Source organism: Sciurus carolinensis, chromosome 11, assembly GCF_902686445.1.
Source record: "Sciurus carolinensis chromosome 11, mSciCar1.2, whole genome shotgun sequence".
Classification (NCBI taxonomy): Eukaryota; Metazoa; Chordata; class Mammalia; order Rodentia; family Sciuridae; genus Sciurus; species Sciurus carolinensis.
The window spans coordinates 58,580,278-58,603,096 of NC_062223.1; the positions used below are offsets into that span (position 1 = coordinate 58,580,278).

General features: G+C 39.7%; 1 protein-coding gene across 1 annotated transcript; it reads left to right on the forward strand.

Moving 5' to 3' along the window:
* The first annotated feature begins 1,268 nt into the window (after window positions 1-1,268).
* Window positions 1,269-13,755, forward strand: LOC124959002 (mas-related G-protein coupled receptor member A-like). The gene is made up of 2 exons (XM_047517642.1): window positions 1,269-1,419; window positions 12,290-13,755. The coding sequence occupies exons 1-2, from the start codon at window positions 1,409-1,411 to the stop codon at window positions 13,299-13,301; spliced, it is 1,023 nt and encodes a 340-aa protein (XP_047373598.1). The 5' UTR covers window positions 1,269-1,408; the 3' UTR covers window positions 13,302-13,755.
* Window positions 13,756-22,819: the final 9,064 nt, after the last annotated feature.

Genomic DNA, 22,819 nt, shown 5'->3' on the forward strand with positions numbered 1-22,819 from the left:
GTATCTTGGTCTTTAGGTAATCTTGTATTTCTAACATCCTGTTGTACATGTTGCACACAAATTTCAGAATCTTGAACAGTCACTGAGAGAGAAGTGATGTAAAACGAGACTTTGGTTGTATCTGTAGTCTTACTGATTATTTCTAAAGAGAAATCAATAGCAAATAAGATAAAATTTTAATATAAGCTTAATGTCACTGAAAGGCATGTAAATGTTAACAATATTATTTTATGACCTAAAAGCCTAGTTTATAGGCTTCTCCAGCATCAAGGCTGCCCTCATTTGTGGCAATTCCAATATCCACCTAGATGTTCATAACTTCTCCATCTTCTTAGACACTCCTTCCTTTACCCTTGTCATCCATCCCAATCTAACCATCCAGTCCTGCATCACTTGTCATCACTCACATTGGTGTGACCTCCAAAATCCCGATTTCGAGTTCCCCCCGCCTGACCCTCACCTCTGACCTGCAGACGTGTTTTCCCTAGAGCCTCATCTCCAGTGATCATTCCACTCCATCCCCAAGGGGTCCAGTCTCTTCACCCTCCATGTCTCACTGACCATCACTACCTCACCTCCATCCAGAATCTGCCACACAATCACTACCTTGTACACACTCACTACCCACTTTCTCAGTCCTCATTGCCAATTTGCCAAACAAAACCCCATCTGATTAAATTCATCTCTCACTCACTCCATACCTGTTCTTAGGACTCAGCGTGGCTGGTACAAGTCAGCTTCCTATATCTCGCAGGAGGAATCAGTTTACCCACATATTAAAAGATGAATGTAAATGTAGAAACAAATATTTACAGTTCAAAACTATTATCTTAATTATTAAATGATTTAAGAACTAAACCTTAACAAGTTGTTGCTTCTAGAGAGTGGAATTTAGGAAGATGGTCATCGCTTATTCAATATGTTCTGTGTCATTGAAAGAAATTGTAAACCTGCTCATGGAAAAGGCAAGAAGGGGCCGGGCCATGGATGGCCTTGAGTGGCAGCGGAGGAGTGTGTGCCTTAGTTAGAAAGCTTCCCAGAATGCCTCAGGTTTCTTGGCACTGCTTGTCAAGAGGCAGCAAGAAGCTTCAGACAACCGTCGCTTACAGGAAAGAGGGAAGAATGAAGTGGGCATGGACAGAGAGTGAGAGATAGGAGAAGAGTCAGACCAAAAGTTGAGAAACATCATGTGACCACGAACATGACGCAACAGACTCCACACTCTCACAGGGAAGTCTCTGCGCAGAAAACCACAGGCTGATCAGCATCTTGATAAGACACACAGGCACCAAATTTCCCTCCGGCTCCTGAAGGCACATCTCAGGGCAGAAAGTATCCTTTAGCACCTGTCAATCCCAGGAGGCTCCTCCCTTCAACACTGATCAGCTTGCCACATCCAGCAAGGAGAATGGAGGCAAGGTAAGACTTGATCAACAACTTCTTTCTAAAGTCACTGCTGTGTCTTTCCTCTCAGTCCACAATCAGGTGGAGCAGTCAGGGAGCTCTCGGACCCATAGGAAGAGACAAGGGAGACCTGAAGCTCCCTCCTGGTGACTTGGGCACTCTCAGACTTGACAGTGGGGCATTCAAGGCTAACAGAGTGTTCATTAGAGTCCCTCTTCATCCATTTAACCTTAAGGCTTCTCCTTCAAAGTTATCCAACTGGTGACTCAAATAGTAATACTTTCTGACCAGGGAATACACTCTGTGGTCCAGCCAGATCAGAGACAATTATAGCACACATTCTATAGCTCAGCCTGATTGCAGATCTCAGTCAGTGCTCTTGCCACATAAGCGATAGTCAGATGCCCTGCCCAAATTCAGAGCAAAGGCAATAGCCCAGCCATCTAGAGAAAATGAAAGCATTCTCTGCCAGCCAAGGGTCATTAAAAACTGCCCATTTAAATTCATAGGCTAGACCACATAGTGAAAGTCTATCCCTGCCAAAGAACCTCAGTAAAGGACAAAATAAAAAGGTCCCCACAAATGCACAAACAAACATCAAAACACAACACAAAGCTTACAAAGACACAGGAAATCATGACTAGCAAAGTTCAAAAAAAAAACAGACCCTAAACAAAGGGAGATCTATGAAATGTCAGAAAAACAATTCAGAATAGTCCTCTTTAGAAAGCTCAGTGAACTTCAAGAACCTAAGGATAAAATAATCAAATGAGGTGTGGGAGCAGGATGATGATTAAGTGATAATCTCCCCAGAAAGACATCAATTTCAACAGCTCTTCATGCACAGAAGTACCTTCACAAGAGCTAAGGAAACCAGAAGAGAGTCCTAGTGCCTGAATTTACCATAATAAGAAACATGGCACCAGAAGGAAACCGTTGCCAGTTGCCAGCATCAACCCTCCCACAACTACAAAGAGCTCATTGTGGAGAGAGATGCCACTGCTTGAGGGAGGGAGAGGGGATTAAATCCAAGCCTTAGATTTGAAACCCAGTATCAGGCCCATCACAGTGAAACCTGGTGCCAGGCAGAGCCACACAGCCCTGCCCTCAGGTCAGCGTCCAAGGACTGACCCTCTGGACTTGCATTAGCCAAATGATCAAAGGACTGTCGTCTCCATTCATACCCCAACCTCAGATAGCACATCATAGAACAAGATTCTACCTGCGGGAGGTAGGGCAGGAAAGTGAGCACAGGACTTTGCTTTAATGTTCAGAGTCAGAACCTCTGCAGTGAGACTCAGTAGCAAGCAGAGCAGGAATACCTCTGTCCCCCAAGCCAGTGCTTCTAGACCTGCCCAGGCACCAGCCAGAAACCTGTGCCCTAGAGGGACAGATTTGTTCTGATCTGCAACGTCGCCAGCCTCAGTGTGAACCCAGGGTACACTTCCAAGAATGTGCAGGTCCTCTTAGCACATGTGACCCAGCTTAGCATGAGCCTTCCCCCAACCTCAGGTTGCACAGAGTGGAGCAAAACTCTATCCCCTGAGGTTTAAGACAGGGTGGAAGCACAGGACTTTGCCTTGGAACTCATGTTGGGCCAGTGGAAATACTAGGAAGATCCTGACAGCACCTGATCCCAGGCCAGTGCCCATGGACAGGGCCTCTGGACCTGCCCCACTGTCAGGTAAAGAATCATGTGATTCCACTTGATTGGAACTATGTCCTGGCCAGCATCCCCTGTGGATGTTTGCAGGGGTCTCAGCCATGAGTTTACCATGGCAGCAGGCAGCCTACAGCAGTATGAGTCCAGGTCATACCCTCTGCTACAGTGGTCTATGTGGGCTGTGGGCTCTAAGTATGACCCAGCATTTTGTCCCACAGGACTGCCCACTCCAGCCCTCCCCCAATCCCAAGCAGTCAATGAAGAGAGTGTGATTGTCTGTTTGCGGGAAGAAAAGAGAGATGCCAAGTTGTTTCATAGAAGCCTAAGGCTAGTCCCTCTATGGTGAGGCCCAGGGCTGGTACAGCATGTCTGACCACATGCTGGTGACTGACAAGTTGTGTGCACCTACTGGTCACCAGGCAGAGAACTGTAGATACATACTACGCATTTTGGACAGTCCACTGGTTCATTCGAAGAACTCACCAATTGTGGATTCGGGACAAAATTGGACGTGAGACACCCTCTAGTGGTGAGACATTGACAACACATCAACAACAAAATTACAAGTCTGAAGTTAGGGCGCCATCTAGTGCTGAAACTGTAGAAGTGACCACAGGCTCAGAGAAAATAGGCAGCCTTCTTAGAATTTGTGGAAGGACTGGCACAAAGTCAGTGTACACTAGAATAAATACCCAGCCCTTCAGTGTGCAGATCATGTAATAAACCAACAAGCATCAAGAACTTTCAGTGACAAGTATGGGTAGAGGGTGTGCTTAGCATGTGTAACACCTCAAGTTCAATCTCCAGCACCAACGAAATACTCGCACAGAAACATGCTTTCACAGAATGAACAAAATAAGATTCCAGAAAGTGACCATACGGTAACCATCATGGGCCGACTCATACATGGAAAAGAGAATTTAAAGAAGCTGTTTTAAGAAAAGTGAATAACAGTGCCGGGTGGCATGCAGAGTGCAGGAACGGGGCAGGGTTGCAGCCACACTAGGATGTCTATCCAGGGAGCACTGTGATGGACATGTTCCTCGTGATCTGGCACCACAAGATCACCATCTTCGTGGACGCCAAGGAGTCAAACACCTTGTTAGAGCTAAAGTGCGTGCCACGCACATCCTCGAGGTTCCTCTAGAAGAACAGCAACTCTGCAAGCACTACCAGCTTCTAAATGACGGCAAAACTCCGGGGGAAGATGACTTCACCAAACAGCACTGCCACAGGTCCCAGTCACGGTGAGGCTGACCCTCAGGCAGACGCCGCCTTTGAGTCCCTGCACGTGGAGCTCTTCTCTGGCCCACAGATCTTCCAGATGGGGTGAAGTCTCAGGAGACAGTGCAATGAACAGGCCGTGCAGTGAGGGCCCCGGGCCCAACCCAGAGGCCCATTCCCCCCAATAAAAGAGATTTGGGTGTTTTTTTAAAAAATGAATGAACTTCAAGAAAACACAGAGGAACAATTCAGCATTCTATCAGAGAACAGAGAGGTTGGAGTAATTTTTTAAAACTTAATTAAGGTGAAAAGCATGCTAAGTGAAATTTAAACACTATAGACAGCACCTTTAGAGTAGATGGAACAGAACAAGAATTAGTAAACTCAAAGATTGGCTATTTGGCAATATATAGTTGAAGGAGAAAAAAGTAAAAATAATGAAGAAGAATAAAGAAATCTTATGAGAAATCTGACACAGCATTAAAAAAACAATCATTTGGGTTATTAGGACTAAAGAAGGTCAGGAAAATGCCAAAGGGTTAAAAAACTCATTCAAACACATTATAACAGAAATCTAAAAACCTAGAGATGTATACAAATATACAGGTACAGTAAGATCAAAGGTCACCAGTCAGATTCAACTCAACAAAGTACACCTCAAGACATTAGCAAGCTTCCAAAGCTAAAGGAAAAGATAGGATTCTCAATGCATCAAGGGAAAAGAAACAACACATAAGGATGTTCTCATTTGCCTTACAGAAGACTTCTAGGAAGAAACATTACAGGCCAGGAGAAAGTAAAATAAGATTTTCACAGTTCCAAAGGAGGAAAAAAACTACCAACCAAAAATGCTGTACATAGTAAAGCTACTTTTTGGAAATTAAGGAGAGATAAAGCATTCCCAGATAACAAAAACCTAGATAATGTATTACCACCAAATCTGCCCTGCAAGAAATATTGAAGGAAGTTTCTCACACTGAAAGGAAGGGATGCTAAAGAAAAAAACATTGGAAATTATGAACTCACTGGAAAGAGTAATCATACAAATTCAAAACATCGAATTTGAAAGCTATTATAAACGTAGTTTGTAAACCACTCATATCTCTAGCATGGAGATTAAAAAAATTAAAAATAATTAAATTAATATATTGAGAGATAAGCAACACAGAAAGATGTAAAATTGAACACAAAAATTTGAAATGTGGTAAGGAATTGATCTCAAGTGTAAAATTTTAAATGCCTTTATTCGTATATTACAGTTATACACAATAAAAGGGTTCATTTTTACATAATCATATAAGTGAGGAATATAATCTGCTCCATTTCAGTCCCTAGTACATCCCCTTCTCCCTCTCCTAGTTGTCTTTCCTCTACTCCACTGACCTTTCTATTTATAGTTTTTCTTTAATCAGTGCTTTATAGATATATATAAAGGTGAAATTCACTATGGCATATTCATATATGTATATAGTATAATTTGGTCAATTTCATTCTACTGTTCCTCCCTTTCCTGTCCCTTCTTACTCTCCATCAACCCCCTTCCTCTGCTCCCCTGATCTCCCTTCTATTTTTATGGGATTTCCATCCCCCGTACCTCTTTTTCCTTATTTTGGTCGAGCTTCTACATATGATAGAAATTATTCTTTCCTTAACTTTCTGAATCTGGCTTAAGGCACGAAGTTTTTGATTAGTATTGTTTTGTTTCTTTTCCCAATTTTATGATCAACATTGTGTTGCTATCATTTTTAAATAGCTTGTTATAATCAAAAGATGTTTTGTATGCCCTATGGTAACATTAAAGCAATAATCTATTACAGACACACCAAATATAATAAGCAAGAAATCAAAGAATACTATTAGACTAAATTACTTAATCCCACAGGAAGACTGTAAGAAAGGGGAAAAAAGAACTACAAAAACAACTTTAAAAAAGTAACAAAATGGGCAGTAACACCTTGTCTATGGATAATTACCTAGACATAAGTGGATTAGATTCTCCAATAAAAACAAAGTGATTAAGTGGATTTTTAAAAGATCTATGCAAACATCATATTTTATGCAAATGGAATCCAAAAGAAAGCAGGAGTGACCACATAAAGTAGACTTAAACCCAAAGTAAAAAAAGAGAGACCGACAGACAGACATGGAAAGTCATTATATAATGATAGAGGGGCCAATTCAGAAAGAAGAAGTAATAATTGTAAATATATGGACCCAATATTAGAGGACCAAATATATAATCAAAATTAGTAGGCCTAAAAGGACAGATAAATTTAAATGCAATAATGGTAATGGACTTGAACATACAGCTTTCAATAATGAACAAATTATTCAGAAGATACAACAAAGTTCAATTGTACCCCAGACCAATTGGACCTAATAGATTCCTACAGAATATTCCATCCATAACTGAAGAACAAAAGTTTGTCTAAATGGCACATGAACCATTCTCCAGGATAGATCATATGGTAGGCCACAAACATGTCTCAACAAATATTTTTAAATTGAAAATATCCTATTGATATCAATTCCCATCATAATGCAATAAAACTGGAAATCAAAAACAATAAAACTTTGGAAACCATACAAAAAGAGAGAAATTAAACAATTTACTCCTGAATAACCAATAGATTAGAGACTAACAAAAAATTGAACAATTTCTTGAAACAAATGATTAAAAACACAACCTACCAAAACTTATGGGATACAGCAAAAGCAATAAGAGGGAAATTGAGAGCAATCCACACTAATGGAGACAGAATCAGGCACAGTGATGCATGTCTGCAGTCTCAGCCATTTGAGAGGCTGAGCAGGATTATTCAACCACAGGAGTTCAAGAACAGCTTAAGCAACAAAACAGCAAGACCCCATCTCAAAAAGGGAAACTGAGGGGCAGAAAGATCTCAAATAAATAACCTATCATTGCAACTCAAGGAACTAGAAAAACAAGAACAAACCAAACAGTATTAGTAGAATGAAAGAAATAATAAGGATCGAAGACAAAATAAATGGAGACCAAAACAATACAAAAGTTCGACAAAATTAAGAGCTGACTCTTCAAAAAGATGTAAATTGTTTTAAAACAGACCAAAAATTTTAAAGAGAGAGAAATAAAATTTACAAACCCTTAGCTAGACTAAGAAAAAAAGAGAGTAGACTGAAATGAATAAGACAAAAGAGGAGACATTACAGTTAATACCACAGAAATACAAAGGACTATAATAGGCTATGATAAATATATGCCCCAAAATTGGGTATCTTAGAAAAAAATGAAAAAGTTCCTAAACATATACAACCTACTTATACTGAATCATGAAGAAATACAAAATCTGAGCAGATCAATGATAAGTGAGAAGATTGAAGCAGCAAATAAAAGTCTCCTGTTTGCTGAATTAGACCCCACAATATAAGAATTCATACCAGTTCTCTACAAATTTTTCCAAAACATAGAAAAGAGGGAAGGCTTTACATTTTTTTTAACAAGGACAGCATTACCTTAATACTAAAGTCAGAAAGAGACATCACAAGAAAAGAAAACTATAGGCCAATATTCTTAATAAACTAAGATACAAAACTCAACAAATTATTAACAAACCCAGTTCAACACATTGAATCTGCTTTCATGGTACAATTGTCAATTCTTCCATGTTCTTAGGAACAAGGTGACATGTAGGCCTTGAGTTGCTGTGAACCCAGGTTTCATTTTTTTACCTCATTTTCAAAATTATTCTACAGTATGCATACCAAAGGGCTAAAGAAGGAAAGAGATGGACCAAACTGTAAGAGCTGAGGAGTATTTCAAAAGAGACTATTTACTAAGTTGGGCAGAATGTAGAGAAAGTTACAATGCATTGTGAAGCACCCTAACGCAAGCAATGTGAACGACTATTTCTACCCTTAGATTGGAAATAGGAACAAGGGAAGAAGCAGATGCTACAGGGAAAACAGTCGTAACTAGCTGCAGTCACAGGAGAGAATACCTAGACAGAAGCAGCACTGTCATTGCCAATACAGGGCCTGGGGGAAATACACTTCTTATTCATTAAAATATAAGCTTTTTTTCACTTTATGATAATCCTTCATTTCCAGTGAAATAAACTGTAAACATATATACTGTTCTTTGAAATTGCAGGTTACACAATATATAGTATGATCCCACTTTTATTAAAAAGTATTATAATTTAGTACATACTTGTGTACAAAGGAAAGTCCTGACAAGGATAATTATCAGGCTGCCTCGAAGAGGAGGAACTATTTTTTAAAAGTGATTTTCTCAATTTACTTTACATAATTCCAACAAATTAGAATTATTTTCCAAGATTCATATGCTGCTTCTGTAAATCTTTTTAAAAAAAAAAAAAAAAAGCTTTAAAATATAAATTATAAAAGAATCTTTGAGGGCAAAATTGTAAATTAACAGAATGTCATTTTACTTACAAATCACAAAATTCTGCAAAGGCAAGTGAAAGGTCTATTACTTTTTTTTAATTACTTTTATTTTTTACAGACTGCATTTTGACTCATTGTACACAAATAGGGTGCATCATTTCATTTCTATGGTTGTACACCATGTAGATTCAGACCATTTGTGTAATCATACATGTATAGAGGGTAATGTTGTCTGCCTCATTCCACAATTTTTCATACCCACCCTCCCTCTCATTTCCTTCTACATAATCTAAAGTTCCTCCACTCTTCTCTCACTCCCCACCCCCCACCCCCATTATATATCATCATCCACTTATCAGGGAAAACATCTGGCCTTTGTATTTTGGGGATTGGTTTATTTCACTTAGATATTCTCCAATTCCATCCATTTATTTGCAAATGCCATAATATTATTCTTCTTTATGACTGAATAATATTCCATCACACACACTTCAGATAGAGCACTTATCTCCAAAATTTATAAAGAACTTACAAAACTTTACACCAAAAATACAAAGAACCCAATCAATAAATGGGCCAAAGAACTGGACAGACACTTTACAGGAGAAGACATACAGGTGATTAATAAATATATGAAAAAGTGTTCAACATCTCTAGTAATTAGAGAAATGCAAATTAAAACAACTCTAAGATTTCATCTTACTCCAATTAGAATGGCTATCATCAAGAACACAAACAATAATAGATGTTGGAATGAATGTGGGGAAAAAGGCACACTTCTACATTGCTGATGGAGTTGCAAATTGGTGCAGCCACTCTGGAAAGCAGTATGGAGAATCCTCAGAAAACTTGGAATGTACCCACCTTTTGACCCAGTTATCCCACTCCTCAGTTTATACCCAAAGGACTTAAAATCAGCACACTACAGTAACACAGCCACATCAATGTTTATAGCAGCTCAACTCACAATAGCTAGATTGTGGAACCAACCTAGATGTCCTTCAGCAGATGAATGGATAAAGGTCTACGATTCTTAAAGATGTATTTTGGAAAGTGTTTCTCTATGCTAATTGGTTAGATGGGTGTTCGAAAGTACTTGTACTTTCTGTTACACTGAATAAACATCTAAGACCAAACAAAGAACTTGATAAAAAGTTTTGCTACAGGAAAAATGCAATTGTATTTTTGAGAAAAGAATCTTTGAAAAAGGAAGTAAGCAGAAGGAGATACTCTAAAACTAAAACAAGATGGACTATCACTTAGCACAGACAGAATGACCTCCTTTCATAGGCTCCACCATAATCTGGAAACATGAAGACTTGCCCTCCACACACAAGGCGGCTGGACTTGAGATTGAAACCCAGGCTTCTGGAGCAATTCAGAGAAATATTACCGGGAGCACAAGGTCAGGCCCCTGACTTTCCCCACAAAGACGACGCTAAACTCACAAGAAACTGTTTAGAGTATAAGCTTGACTGCTCCAACAGAGCCAATTATAACAATGACTTAAATGAAAGGGGGCGGCGGGTAACCCTGAATTGGAGGCTCCAAGGCATCAGACATCAGAACTCCTTCCAAATTGCTGCTTCGTGATCCCTAGAAAGTACTGTTATCCTGGTTGTCCTACATGATCCCTGGCCACATCAGGATTTACCCTAAAGAAAAAGGAAGGAAAGAAGGAAGACTATCTCTTTCTATTAATCCTGTGACCCAGGACTTGGTTACATCACTTCTGCTCACCTCCCATTGGTCATCACCTAGTCACATGGCATTATCAGCATCAAGAAAGATTGGGAAATGGGGTTCTTTCTCTGATTTAAACCTCTCAGAAACACTATATGACATAAGGGAAGAATGAATGTTGAAGAAAATTAGAAGTTTTTATAGCAGTTGACTGTCTCTCAGATTCTCAGCTCACTTGAAAATATTTTGAAAGTTTCTCAGAAATAATAAATGATATGAGAGAAGACAGGAGAAAAGCCTTGGAAAGGGCTCCAGGAATCCAGGATCTGGTGTTGGAATAATTCTTCATGCTGTGATCTCAGAAAATCCCTTTGTCTGTTAAAGCCTCAGTTTCTTCCTGGGTTAAGTAAGGATCGTACAATAGATGGTCTTTAAGGCATACAGAGTTCATTGATTAGTGAACAAGTCAATAATGACTCATTCCTTACTGAGCCTCTGATTTTATGAAGAAGACAAAGATATCACACCCTAAAGACAAATGTACCAGCTGCTAAGATCCCTGAGTGGAAATAACAAAGGTTCTGGTTTTCCTCCCACATCCTTTTCTGGCCTATCAAGGAATGTAGGAGTTTGTGTCTCCAAGAAAGTACACGATGAATATGATCCATTAAGTCCTGAATCCTTGGAAGATGGTTCATCCTCTTTCCACTTGGAGGCTTCCTGCCCCTGTAAGTCCTCTGGATTCTGAAGTCATGGGTGCCTTTGTGAGGCAGGAAAGGGTTTCTGAATTCTCATATCTGACTTCCGCACACCTGTATTTTGTTCCCTATTTGACTGATTTCTCTTCCCTTTTTTTTCTGGAGTTTGTATATGCTACACTGTTGTTGTTGTTGTTGTTTTCTTTTTTCTTAATTTTATGTACCTTTTACTACACTGTTTTTTAATCCACAATTCTGGCTGCCATCTTGGATCACTTGGAAATCACTCCTCTGATTTTCCTGCTCCCATGTGTAATCAATACAGTGGTGGTGGGTCCCAAGGTCTAGTCAAAAGGGTGGAAGTTGAGATAAAGGTTCCAGATTCAATTCACAGTGTGAGAAGTAAGGGACTGCTTGTCCTGCATATCCATCTTCTCCTTGGTGTGGCTGATAAATTCAGCTCAAACACAAACCTTCCCCATACTTTCAGTCATTTGAGCACAGGTAGGCAATCCTTCTAAACACATACAGAGCTAAACAAAAAAAGAATGATGATGAATGAAGTTCCCTTCATCTTAATATAGATTTGTGTTCTTAAACCTTTGATTGTATTTCCATTTAACCAATAATCTTCAATACTATTAGACTGTGCATTCATTCACTGAATAAATATGATACATAGGGTGCTCCACACAAATTAAGATGCTGGGAATATCAACAGTGCTTCTGTCTCTACTGACTGACACTCTAAGCCATTTCTAGCTCATCAGGCTAAGCCATCCTCACACCTTTCCTAGCAAGAGCTCACATTCTTCCACATCCCTAAAACAAGGTCTTCTTTCCCCTTCTTAGACAGAACACTCTTAGTCATTGAGGTGTTATGATCACCTGTTCCTTTCTGAATTCCTGCACTAAGAAAAAAGAAATCCCTGGCCCAGAACAGGAGGGTTCAGGGTCTTAGCTAAAGCATGTTGACTGAGGACATTTGAATCGCAGAACTTCCCCATGTCAATAGAGGATCTGTGCTGCAGTGCAGAGAGTCCAAACTTTAGAGTAAACCAGAGACAGGTTTGTATCCAGGTCCCAGGACTCCCGGCCTTTGATAAGTCACTTAACCTCTGAAAGTCTCTTTCCTCCCCTGTAAGTCTGACAGTGGTTCCCACAGAGCAGGGTAGTCCTGAGAATAGTATTCATGCACCAGGTGCTCACATCTGGTTTGTGTTCCCAGGAGCACCAGTGGAGTATTTCCCAGCACAAACCCAAACATCTCAGCCTGGGGGACGGAACTCACACCAACGAATGGAAAGGAAGGAACCGTTCCTGGATCTTTCAACAAAATGATCCTGATCCCAAATGTGGCCATCGTCATCTCTGCCCTGGTTGGACTGGCAGGAAATGCAATTGTGCTCTGGCTCCTGGGCTTCCGCCTGCGCAGGACCGCCTTCTCTGTCTACATCCTCAACCTAGCTGGAGCCGACTTCCTCTTCCTCTGCTGCCACATTATAGATTCCGTGCTGGTTCTAATCAAATTTTTCTATCCTAACACTATCTTCCTCCCCTGCTTTACCACCGTGATGATGTTTCCCTACATCGCAGGCCTGAGCATACTCAGCGCCATCAGCATCGAGCGCTGCCTGTCAGTCCTGTGCCCCATCTGGTACCGCTGCCGCCGCCCAAAACACACATCTTCTGTCATGTGTGCCCTGCTCTGGGTCTTGTCCCTGCTGTTGAGCATTCTGAACAGGTATTACTGTGGCTTCCTGGATAAAAAATATGAGAATAACTCGTGCTTGGCATCGAATTTTCTCAACACAGCATGCCTGATTTTTTTATTTCTAACTCTCTTTGGGGCCAGCCTGGCCCTGCTGTCCAGACTCTTATGTGGCTCCCAGAAGATGCCTCTGACCAGGCTGTACATGACCATCCTGCTCACAGTGCTGGTCTTCCTCCTCTGTGGCATGCCCTTTGGCATCCACTGGTTTCTGTTAATCTGGATTAAGATAGATTTTAATACAGTGTCTTTTGGTGTTTATCTGTTGTCAGTAGTCCTGTCCTCTGTTAACAGCTGTGCCAACCCCATCATTTACTTCTTCGTTGGTGCCTTTCGGCAGCAGCTAAAGAAGCAGACCCTTAAGTTGCTTCTACAGAGGGCTCTGCAGGATACTCCCGAGGAGGATGAATGTGGAAGCAGCTGTCCTCAGGGAACCCTGGAGATGTCAGGCAGCAAAGTGGACCAGTGATGAAAAGCCCCTGGCCTGGCAGTCAGATGTGACTTTGGGACTCAACACTGTCTGGCTACAAATGACAGTTGTCTGCTCTTCTCTGGGTCTTATGCCCCTGAAATGCCTCAGTGATTCCTCAGTGTCTTTAAGATTATGTAAATGTGACTTTCCTAAATTTCCTAAGTTATAAGCATTAATCTGAAAATGCGCCATCTCCATCATTCTTGATATTACCAATAAACTTCTCATGTTGACTTCCTCCAAATATTCTTATTGGATGCTTTTTGTTGTAATGGAAAGAATCCCTTTCTAAAACCATAATTGTCTTGTTTGTGATTGTTTTCTACCTGATATTATAGAAAAAGAGGATACCAGATGGTTTCCCATGAAACATCCTATGGAACAACATCCTCGGTAATCCTTTAACACTCATGAAATCACTCATGAAATTATTGAAGGGTTATGGAAAATAATATTGCTGCAAGATAACCCCCAAATAAAAATGGAGAGAGGTGCGACTCAGGAAAAGGGAGGGGAAACTAGCCAAGGATTAACCTCCCAGCAGATCCTTTCCTGATAACAATGGGCCCTAAAGGAAGGAGTGGATACTGAATGTTGGACCCTAAACCTTGACCTTCTCCCATGGCAAATTAGTCCTAAATGGAGGCACAGCAAATAACAATGGGCGAGATTTGAGTACTCATCCCTCAGGATCTGGACTCTTATCTCCCTAGACAATGAGTTTCAACCTTTTTACAACTACACTCCTAAATTAAAGTTTTAACCTTTTCAACTAGCCCATGATGGTCAAAACTGCACATGCACAGCTTCCAATGATTACATCATCCTCCTTGTACCCTATAACACCAAAATCCCCTCTGTAACTGACGGCCATTTTTGCATCCAGAAAATTTGCCCCGACGGCACCCATGTCCATGAATGAATAAAGGCTTCTCTGAATTCGTTGAGGTCTGCATTCCATCCTTTTGCACTTACCCTCATTATGCTGAATCTTTTAACACTCTTCTCTGAGTCTATGCCCCTGAAATGCTTCAATGATTCCTCAGTGTCTTTAAAAAGATTATATGAATGTGACTTTCCTAATTTTCCTAAGTTAAAAGCATTAATCTGAAAATGCTTTTATATACTCTGACATCAAACCGATACACAAATCCTTAAAATATTTTTCAGGGGGAGTCCCTGCAGATACTTATGCCATAGACATTGCACCATGATCTACTCTCACTCTTTTGTGATGCCACAGACGAATCCCATGCCTCCAGTCAGCTCAGTTTAGCAACCAGTAATTTGGGATATCTAGGGATGCAGACCCTGAGTGCTAGTTAAGGAAGAGTATTTCACCTGGAGTCAGGTAACCTGTAATCTCAAGCTGACTTCTTGAAATACTTGAAATTTAAACTGATAATTCTACAATTTGCTAACCACACCAACATTTTGTGGTAGGCATGAAAAGATAATAGAATGTGGACAGAACAAAATAGGAGAAGAGACAATTCATAGTAACATTGTTCATGAAAGCGTAGGTTTCTTCAGGGAATGTTATCGGAATACTAAAAAAAGGAAGGAAGAGCTAGCTTTCCTGAGCTTCCTCATATATTTTGTCATGGTTGTAAGATTCCTCTCAAGAAAAACCATAATGCTGGAGTGCCATGTGGAATACGCAATAATGTCAAGACCTTGAAGTAAGAGGGATTGGCATAAATTTCACAAAGTTAGTGAGAGTCAACTCCAAAATATTGTTGAATTAGAACCAGCCAGCCATGTCAGCCCAGGTCAAGCCAAAAAGCCAACAACCTCCCCTGTTACTTTTCCCAGGGATATATCAAACCAGACCAGAAACTGCAAATAAAATCAACAGAGAAAGAACAAGAACTTAGAGAGGTGAAGGGAAAGAAAGAAGCAATGGAAGACACTCCTCTGATGCTTTGGGCCTGCAAAAAGTTCATGTTGAGATAGGTGAATTCATCTTCAAAGTAAATTCATCTTATACCTCATATAAACACTCAACTCTAAACTTTTCTATAGCCTTCATGTAGATGAGGATTTAAGAGTCAATAGTCAACAGAATTATTCAGGTCATCTGTATCCCTTTCGTAGTCGGTATCTATACTATCTTTTTTTTTCCAGTGCTAGGGAACAGAACCCAGGACTCCCCAAATGCCAGACAAGTGCTCTACTACTGAATTACACCCCAAGACTTATACTACCTTGACATCCAGATTAAATTCTAGTTTTAACATTTTATCAACCTGACAAGTTCTGAAGAGTGCAACGAGGGAAGAGATGCAGGTTTCAGTCTATAGTACTATCAGTAAATTTTTATTTATTCCTTTTCAAAGGGCTATTGAAAGAAAATATTTTAAAATTCTAACATTTTGCCTTTTTGGTTCCTGTGATCAAGAAGAGCGTACGCATTGTGATCGCCCACCACCCGTGGGCGGTGGGCGATCATAAGTGGTGCCGAGACCCGGGACCTCGAGTTATAAAGAAGAAACTGATCAGGTAAACATAGGGAAAGTAAAGTACAGTCTGGCCAGGTTAAAGTTCGCTGGATAAGCGACGAGTTAAAGTTCGCAGGGTAAGCGACGAGTTAAAGTTCGCAGGGTAAGCGACAAGTTAAAGTTCGCTCGATAAGCCAAGAGTTAAAGTTTGCTGGATAAGTGACGAGTTAAAGTTCGCTGGATAAGCGACGGAGTTAAAGTTCACGGGAAGCGACGAGTTATCGCGGGAAGCGACAGAGTTAAAGTTCACAGGGAAGCAACGGAGTTAAAGTTCGCAGGAAGCGACTGAGTTAAAGGGAAGCGACGGAGTTAAAGTTTGCGGGTTAAGCGATGGAGATTGTTTGTAAGTGCTTTCGCTTTTGTTTTGCTAGTTAAAGTGCTTTGCATTCTGTTAGTTTAATAGAGAAATATGGGCACTGAAATGTCACGAATGCGCATGGAAGGTCCCTTCAGGATTTGCTCCGGGCCAATGGAATTCCTCTTGAAACTAAAACAGCCCGAACCAAATGCAGAGAGGCCATAAAACAAGGGGAAGAGGTTTTGTAAGAAATAAAAGAGGAAAGGTCTAAAGCATCAGAAAGAGCGTCAATAAGATCAGAGACAGACAAGGAAAATGAAACTGGGTGTGAGGATAGTTCAGATGAAGAGGAGGATTTACTATGTAAAACAAAAATCTTGCTATTACAGGATCTACTAAAGAAAAGATGGGGCAAACACACACCACACATGGTGACCCTGCGCTCTCAGCTCTTAGACTCATGCTGAAGAGTAGCAGCCTTGAGTGGTCTGATACACAGGTGGAAAAAGCCTGGGACACCTTTAAGAGGGAAATCAGTTTAGGGGAGGGTCCCCCATTGGGAGTCTGCCCTACGTTATCCGCCCTTAAGGCCTGCTTCTCTCCAGGACCTCCCAAAGGGGGCTCCAAGTTTCTCCCCAAAGAGCCACCGCCTAAAGAACCGCCGGCTCCACCTGTTGCATCTCCTTCCAGAAACTTGCCACATAGTAAAAAACATTGGGAGACCTTTAATGAGGAGCCCAATCCATCTCAATTCGCTCCTCCCAAGGTTGAGAAACCACGAGGGCAGCCAGCCTCTACACATAGGGAGGGCCCACTAACCTCCCCCCTCCCTGTAGGGCCTTCCCGGTAAATGTTAAAATGTTAGTTTTGGAAGGAATGACTACCGATCACAAATTGGCCTGTGCAGGGATGAAAAATGGCTCCATGGGAAGGTGGATTGTGGCTACCAAAGATATTGGCACACAGCTTCCGCAAGTGAGCGGGCAGATGGAAAGGGATTCCTTATCTTCAAGTCTCTTCTTTCTTGCGCTTCTATGCTAATTCCCTCTCCTCCTCCAACTTCGCCCCACCCGGCCGACCTAGTCCTCTTGCCATGAGGTCCCACATATGCCGGTGTGGAGGGAGTAACCAGCCCAACCATCAGTGGCATGTCCTAGTAAGGAGTATGATATAGTAGCCCCAGTCCCCACAAATATTGGGAGATAATTGTTTCACAATTTTCTGCATCCAAACCTGAATTGATTACTAACCAGGATTAAGGGTTAAAATGCCCTAGGCATCAAGTTTCTGCTGGAACATTTTATCCCATTTCAGATCCAAATCTCAGTCAAGGCTTACATTGAAATGTAAATAGAGAAAGCCTGAAGGCTCAGGAGCAAAAAGTCTTACCTGAACTCCAGCAAAAGTAAATTTTATGGTGCTTTACTAAAGTAATTAACGGCCATATCATTTTTCCTGTATCATTTTTCCAGGACTCTTGTTTTTTTTGAATTCTACATATTTTTTTGAGCTCATGACTTTTTTTTTTTTTTTTTATTATAAAATTGTAAACAAATGGGATACATGTTGTTTCTCTGTCTGTACATGGCGTAAAGGCATACCATTTGTGTAATCATAAATCTACATAGGGTAATGTTGTTTGATTCATTCTGCCATTTTTTCCCCTTCCCCCCCTCCCCTCCCACCCTTCCCCTCCATCTATACAGTCCTTCCTTCCTCCATTCCTGCCCCCCTCCCTAAACCCAACTCCAACCCCAACACTAACCCTTCCCACCCCCCATTATGTGTCATCATCCACTTATTAGCGATATCATTCTTCCTTTGGTTTTTTGAGATTGGCTTATCTCACTTAGCATGATATTCTCCAGTTTCATCCATTTGCCTGCAAATGCCATAATTTTATCGTTCTTTATGGCTGAGTAATATTCCATTGTATATATATACCACATTTTCTTTATCCATTCATCAATTGAAGGACATCTAGGTTGGTTCCACAATCTGGCTATTGTGAACTGAGCAGCTATGAACATTGATGTGGCTGTATCTCTATAATATGCTGATTTTAAGTCCTTTGGGTATAGGCCAAGGAGTGGGATAGCTGGGTCAAATGGTGTTTCCATTCCAAGTTTTCTAAGGAATCTCCACACTGCTTTCCAGAGTGGCTGCACTAATTTGCAGCCCCACCAGCAATGTAAGAGTGTACCTTTCTCCCCACATCCTCGCCAACACCTGTTGTTGGTTGTATTCTTGATAATCGCCATTCTAATTGGGGTGAGATGGAATCTTAGGGTGGTTTTGATTTGCATTTCTCTTATTACTAGAGATGTTGAACATTTTTCCATATGTTTGTTGATTGCTTGTATATCTTCTTCTGTGAAGTGTCTATTCATTTCGTTAACCCATTTGTCGATTGGATTATTTACATTCTTGGTGTAGAGTTTTTTGAGTTCTTTATAGATTCTGGAGATTAGCGCTCTATCTGAAGTATGATTGGCAAAGATTTTCTCCCACTCTGCAGGCTCTTTCTTTGCATTGCTGATAGTTTCCTTTGCTGAGAGAAAGCTTTTTAGTTTGAATCTATCCCAGTTATTAATTCTTGCTTTTATTTCTTGTGCTATGGGAGTCCTGTTGAGGAAGTCTGGTCCTAAGCCGACATGTTGAAGCTCTGGGCCTACTTTTTCTTCTATAAGATGCAAAGTCTCTGGTCTGATTCCGAGATCCTTAATCCATTTTGAGTTTAGTTTTGTGCATGGTGAGAGATATGGGTTTAGTTTCATTCTGTTGCATATGGATTTCCAATTCTCCCAGCACCATTTGTTGAAGAGGCTATCTTTTCTCCATTGCATATTTTTGGCCCCTTTGTCTAGTATGAGAAAATTGTATTTATTTGGGTTTGTGTCCGTGTCCTCTATTCTGTACCACTGATCCACCTTTCTATTTTGGTACCAATACCATGCCGTTTTTGTTACTATTGCTTTGTAGTAGAGTTGAAGATCTGGTATTGCGATACCCCCTGCTTCACTCTTTCTGCCAAGGATTGCTTTAGCTATTCTGGGTTTTTTATTCTTCCAGATGAATTTCATAATTGCTTGCTCTATTTCTGTAAGGTACATCATTGGGATTTTAATTGGAATTGCATTGAATCTGTATAGCACTTTTGGTAGTATGGCCATTTTGACAATATTAATTCTTCCTATCCAAGAACATGGGAGATCTTTCCATCTTCTAAGGTTTTCTTGAATTTCTTTCTTTAGTGTTCTGTAGTTCTCATTGTAGAGGTCTTTCACCTCTTTTGTGAGATTGATTCCCAAATACTTTATTTTTTTCGAAGCTATTGTGAATGGGGTAGTTTTCCTAATTTCTCTTTCTGAAGATTCATCGCTTATATATAAAAATGCCTTCGATTTATGTGCATTGATCTTATATCCCGCTACTTTACTGAATTCACTTATGAGATCTAAAAGTTTTCTGGTGGAATTTTCTGGTTCCTCTAAGTATACCATCATATCATCAGCAAATAGGGATAGTTTGAGTTCTTCTTTTCCTATTCGTATCCCTTTAATTTCTTTGGTCTGTCTAATTGCTCTGGCTAGAGTTTCAAGGACAATATTGAATAGAAGTGGTGAAAGAGGGCATCCCTGCCTTGTTCCAGTTTTTAGAGGGAATGCTTTCAGTTTTTCACCATTTAGAATGATATTAGCAATGGGTTTAGCGTAGATGGCCTTTACAATGTTAAGGAATGTTCCCACTATCCCTATTTTTTCTAGTGTTTTGAGCATGAAGGGGTGCTGTATTTTATCAAATGCTTTTTCTGCATCTATCGAAATAATCATGTGATTCTTGACTTTAAGTCTATTGATATGGTGAATGACATTTATTGATTTTCTGATGTTGAACCAACCTTGCATCCCTGGGATGAAACCCACTTGATCATGGTGCACTATCTTTTTAATATGTTTTTGTATGCGATTTGCTAAAATTTTGTTTAGAATTTTTGCGTCGATGTTCATTAAGGATATTGGTCTGAAATTTTCTTTCCTCGATGTGTCTCTGTCTGGTTTAGGAATCAGGGTAATATTGGCTTCATAGAATGAGTTTGGGAGAGTTCCCTCCTCTTCTATTTTCTGGAATACTTTGAGAAGTATTGGAATGAGTTCTTCTTTAAAAGTTTTGTAGAACTCGGCTGAGAACCCATCTGGTCCTGGACTTTTCTTTGTTGGTAGGCTTTTGATGACTTCTTCTATTTCATTACTTGAAATTGGTCTATTTAAATTGTGTATGTCCTCCTCGTTCAGTTTAGGCAATTCATATGTCTCTAGAAACCTGTTGATGTCTTCGAAATTTTCTATTTTGTTGGAGTATAGGTTTTCAAAATAGCTTCTAATTATGTTTTGTATTTCGGTCGTGTCTGTTGTGATATTTCCTTGTTCATTCCGAATTTTAGTGATTTGGGTTTTCTCTCGTCTTCTCTTTGTTAGTGTGGCTAAAGGTTTATCAATTTTGTTTATTTTTTCGAAGAACCAACTATTTTGTCAATTTTTTGTATTGTTTCTTTCGTTTCAATTTCGTTGATTTCAGCTCTCAGTTTGACTATTTCCTGTCTTCTACTACTTTTGGTGTTGGTCTGTTCTTCTTTTTCTAGGGCTTTGAGCTGTAGTGTTAGGTCATTTATTTTTTGAGTTTTACTTCTTTTATTAAATGCGCTCCATGAAATAAATCTTCCTCTAAGTACCGCTTTCATAGTGTCCCAGAGATTTTGATATGTTGTTTCTTTGTTCTCGTTTACCTCTAAGAATTTTTTAATTTCCTTCCTAATATCTTCTGTTATCCATTCATCATATAGTAGCATATTGTTTAATCTCCAGGTGTTGGAGTAGTTTCTGTTTTTTACTCTTTCATTAATTTGTAACTTCAATCCATTATGATCTGATAGAATACAAGGTAGTGTCTCTATCTTCTTGTATTTGCTGACATTAGCTTTGTGGCATAATATATGGTCTATTTTAGAGAAGGATCCATGTGCTGCTGAGAAGAAAGTGTATTCGCTCTTGGTTGGATGGTATATTCTATAAATGTCTGTTAAGTCTAAATTATTGATTGTGTTATTGAGATCTATGGTTTCTTTGTTCAATTTTTGTTTGGAAGATCTGTCCAGTGGTGAAAGAGGCGTGTTAAAATCACCTAGTATTATTGTGTTATGGTCTATTTGGTTTCTAAAATTGAGAAGGATTTGTTTAACATACATGGACGAGCCACTGTTTGGGGCATAGATGTTTATGATTGTTATATCTTGCTGATTTATGCTTCCCTTAAGCAGTATGAAATGTCCTTCTTTATCCCTTCTAACTAACATTGGCTTGAAGTCCACATTATCTGAAATGAGGATGGATACTCCAGCTTTTTTGCTGAGCCCATGTGCATGGTATGTTTTTCCCCATCCTTTCACCTTTAGTCTATGGGTATCTCTTTCTATGAGGTGAGTCTCTTGCAGGCAACATATTGTTGGATCTTTCTTTTTAATCCAATCTGCCAGTCTATGTCTTTTGATTGATGAATTCAGGCCATTAACATTCAGGGTTATTATTGAGATATGATTTGTATTCCCAGTCATTTGGTTCATATTTAAAATTTTTGACACATCTTGGTTCCTCCTTTATTTGACAGTTCCTTTAGGATAATTCCTCCCTTTGCTGATTTGCTTCTTTGTTTTTTATCTCTTCCTCATGAAATATTTTGCTGAGAATGTTCTGTAATGCTGGCTTTCTTTTTGTAATTCTTTTAGCTTTTGTTTATCGTGGAATGATCTTATATCATCGTCAAATTTGAAGGTAAGTTTTGCTGGGTATAAGATTCTTGGTTGGCATCCATTTTCTTTCAGAGCTTGAAAAATGTTGTTCCAGGCCCTTCTAGCTTTTAGGGTCTGGATTGAAAAATCTGCTGATATCCGTATTGGCTTCCCCCTGAATGTAATTTGGTTCTTTTCTCTCACAGCCTTTAAAATTCTGTCTTTATTTTGTATGTTGGGTATTTTCATTATAATGTGCCTTGGTGTGGGTCTGTTGTAATTTTGTGTATTTGGAGTCCTATAAGCCTCTTGGACTTGATTTTCCATTTCATTCTTCAGATTTGGGAAATTTTCCGATATTATTTCTTCAAATAGATTGTTCATTCCTTTGGTTTGTTTCTCTAAACCTTCCTCAATCCCAATAATTCTCAAATTTGGCCTTTTCATGATATCCCATAGTTCTTGGAGATTCTGTTCATGATTTCTCACCATCTTCTCTGTTTGTTCAACTTTGTTTTCGAGGTTAAATATTTTGTCTTCAATATCTGAAGTTCTGTCTTCCAGCTGTTCTATCCTATTGGTTATGCTTTCTATGGAGTTCTTAATTTGGTTTATTGTTTCCTTCATTTCAAGAATTTCTGTTTGTTTTTTTTTCAATATCTCTAACTCTTTATTGAAATGATCTTTTGCTTCCTGAATTTGCTCTGTTAACTGTCGATTGGTGCGATCGTTCAATGCCTGCATTTGCTCTTTCATCTCATCGTTTGCTTCCCTAATCATTTTAATTATGTACATTCTGAACTCCCTTTCTGTCATTTCTTCTGCCATGCTGTCGTTGGATTTTATTGATGTAACATCTAGATTTGTTTGGGGCATTTTCTTCCCTTGTTTTCTCATATTGTTCAGGGATCAGTGGGTCATTAAGATATTG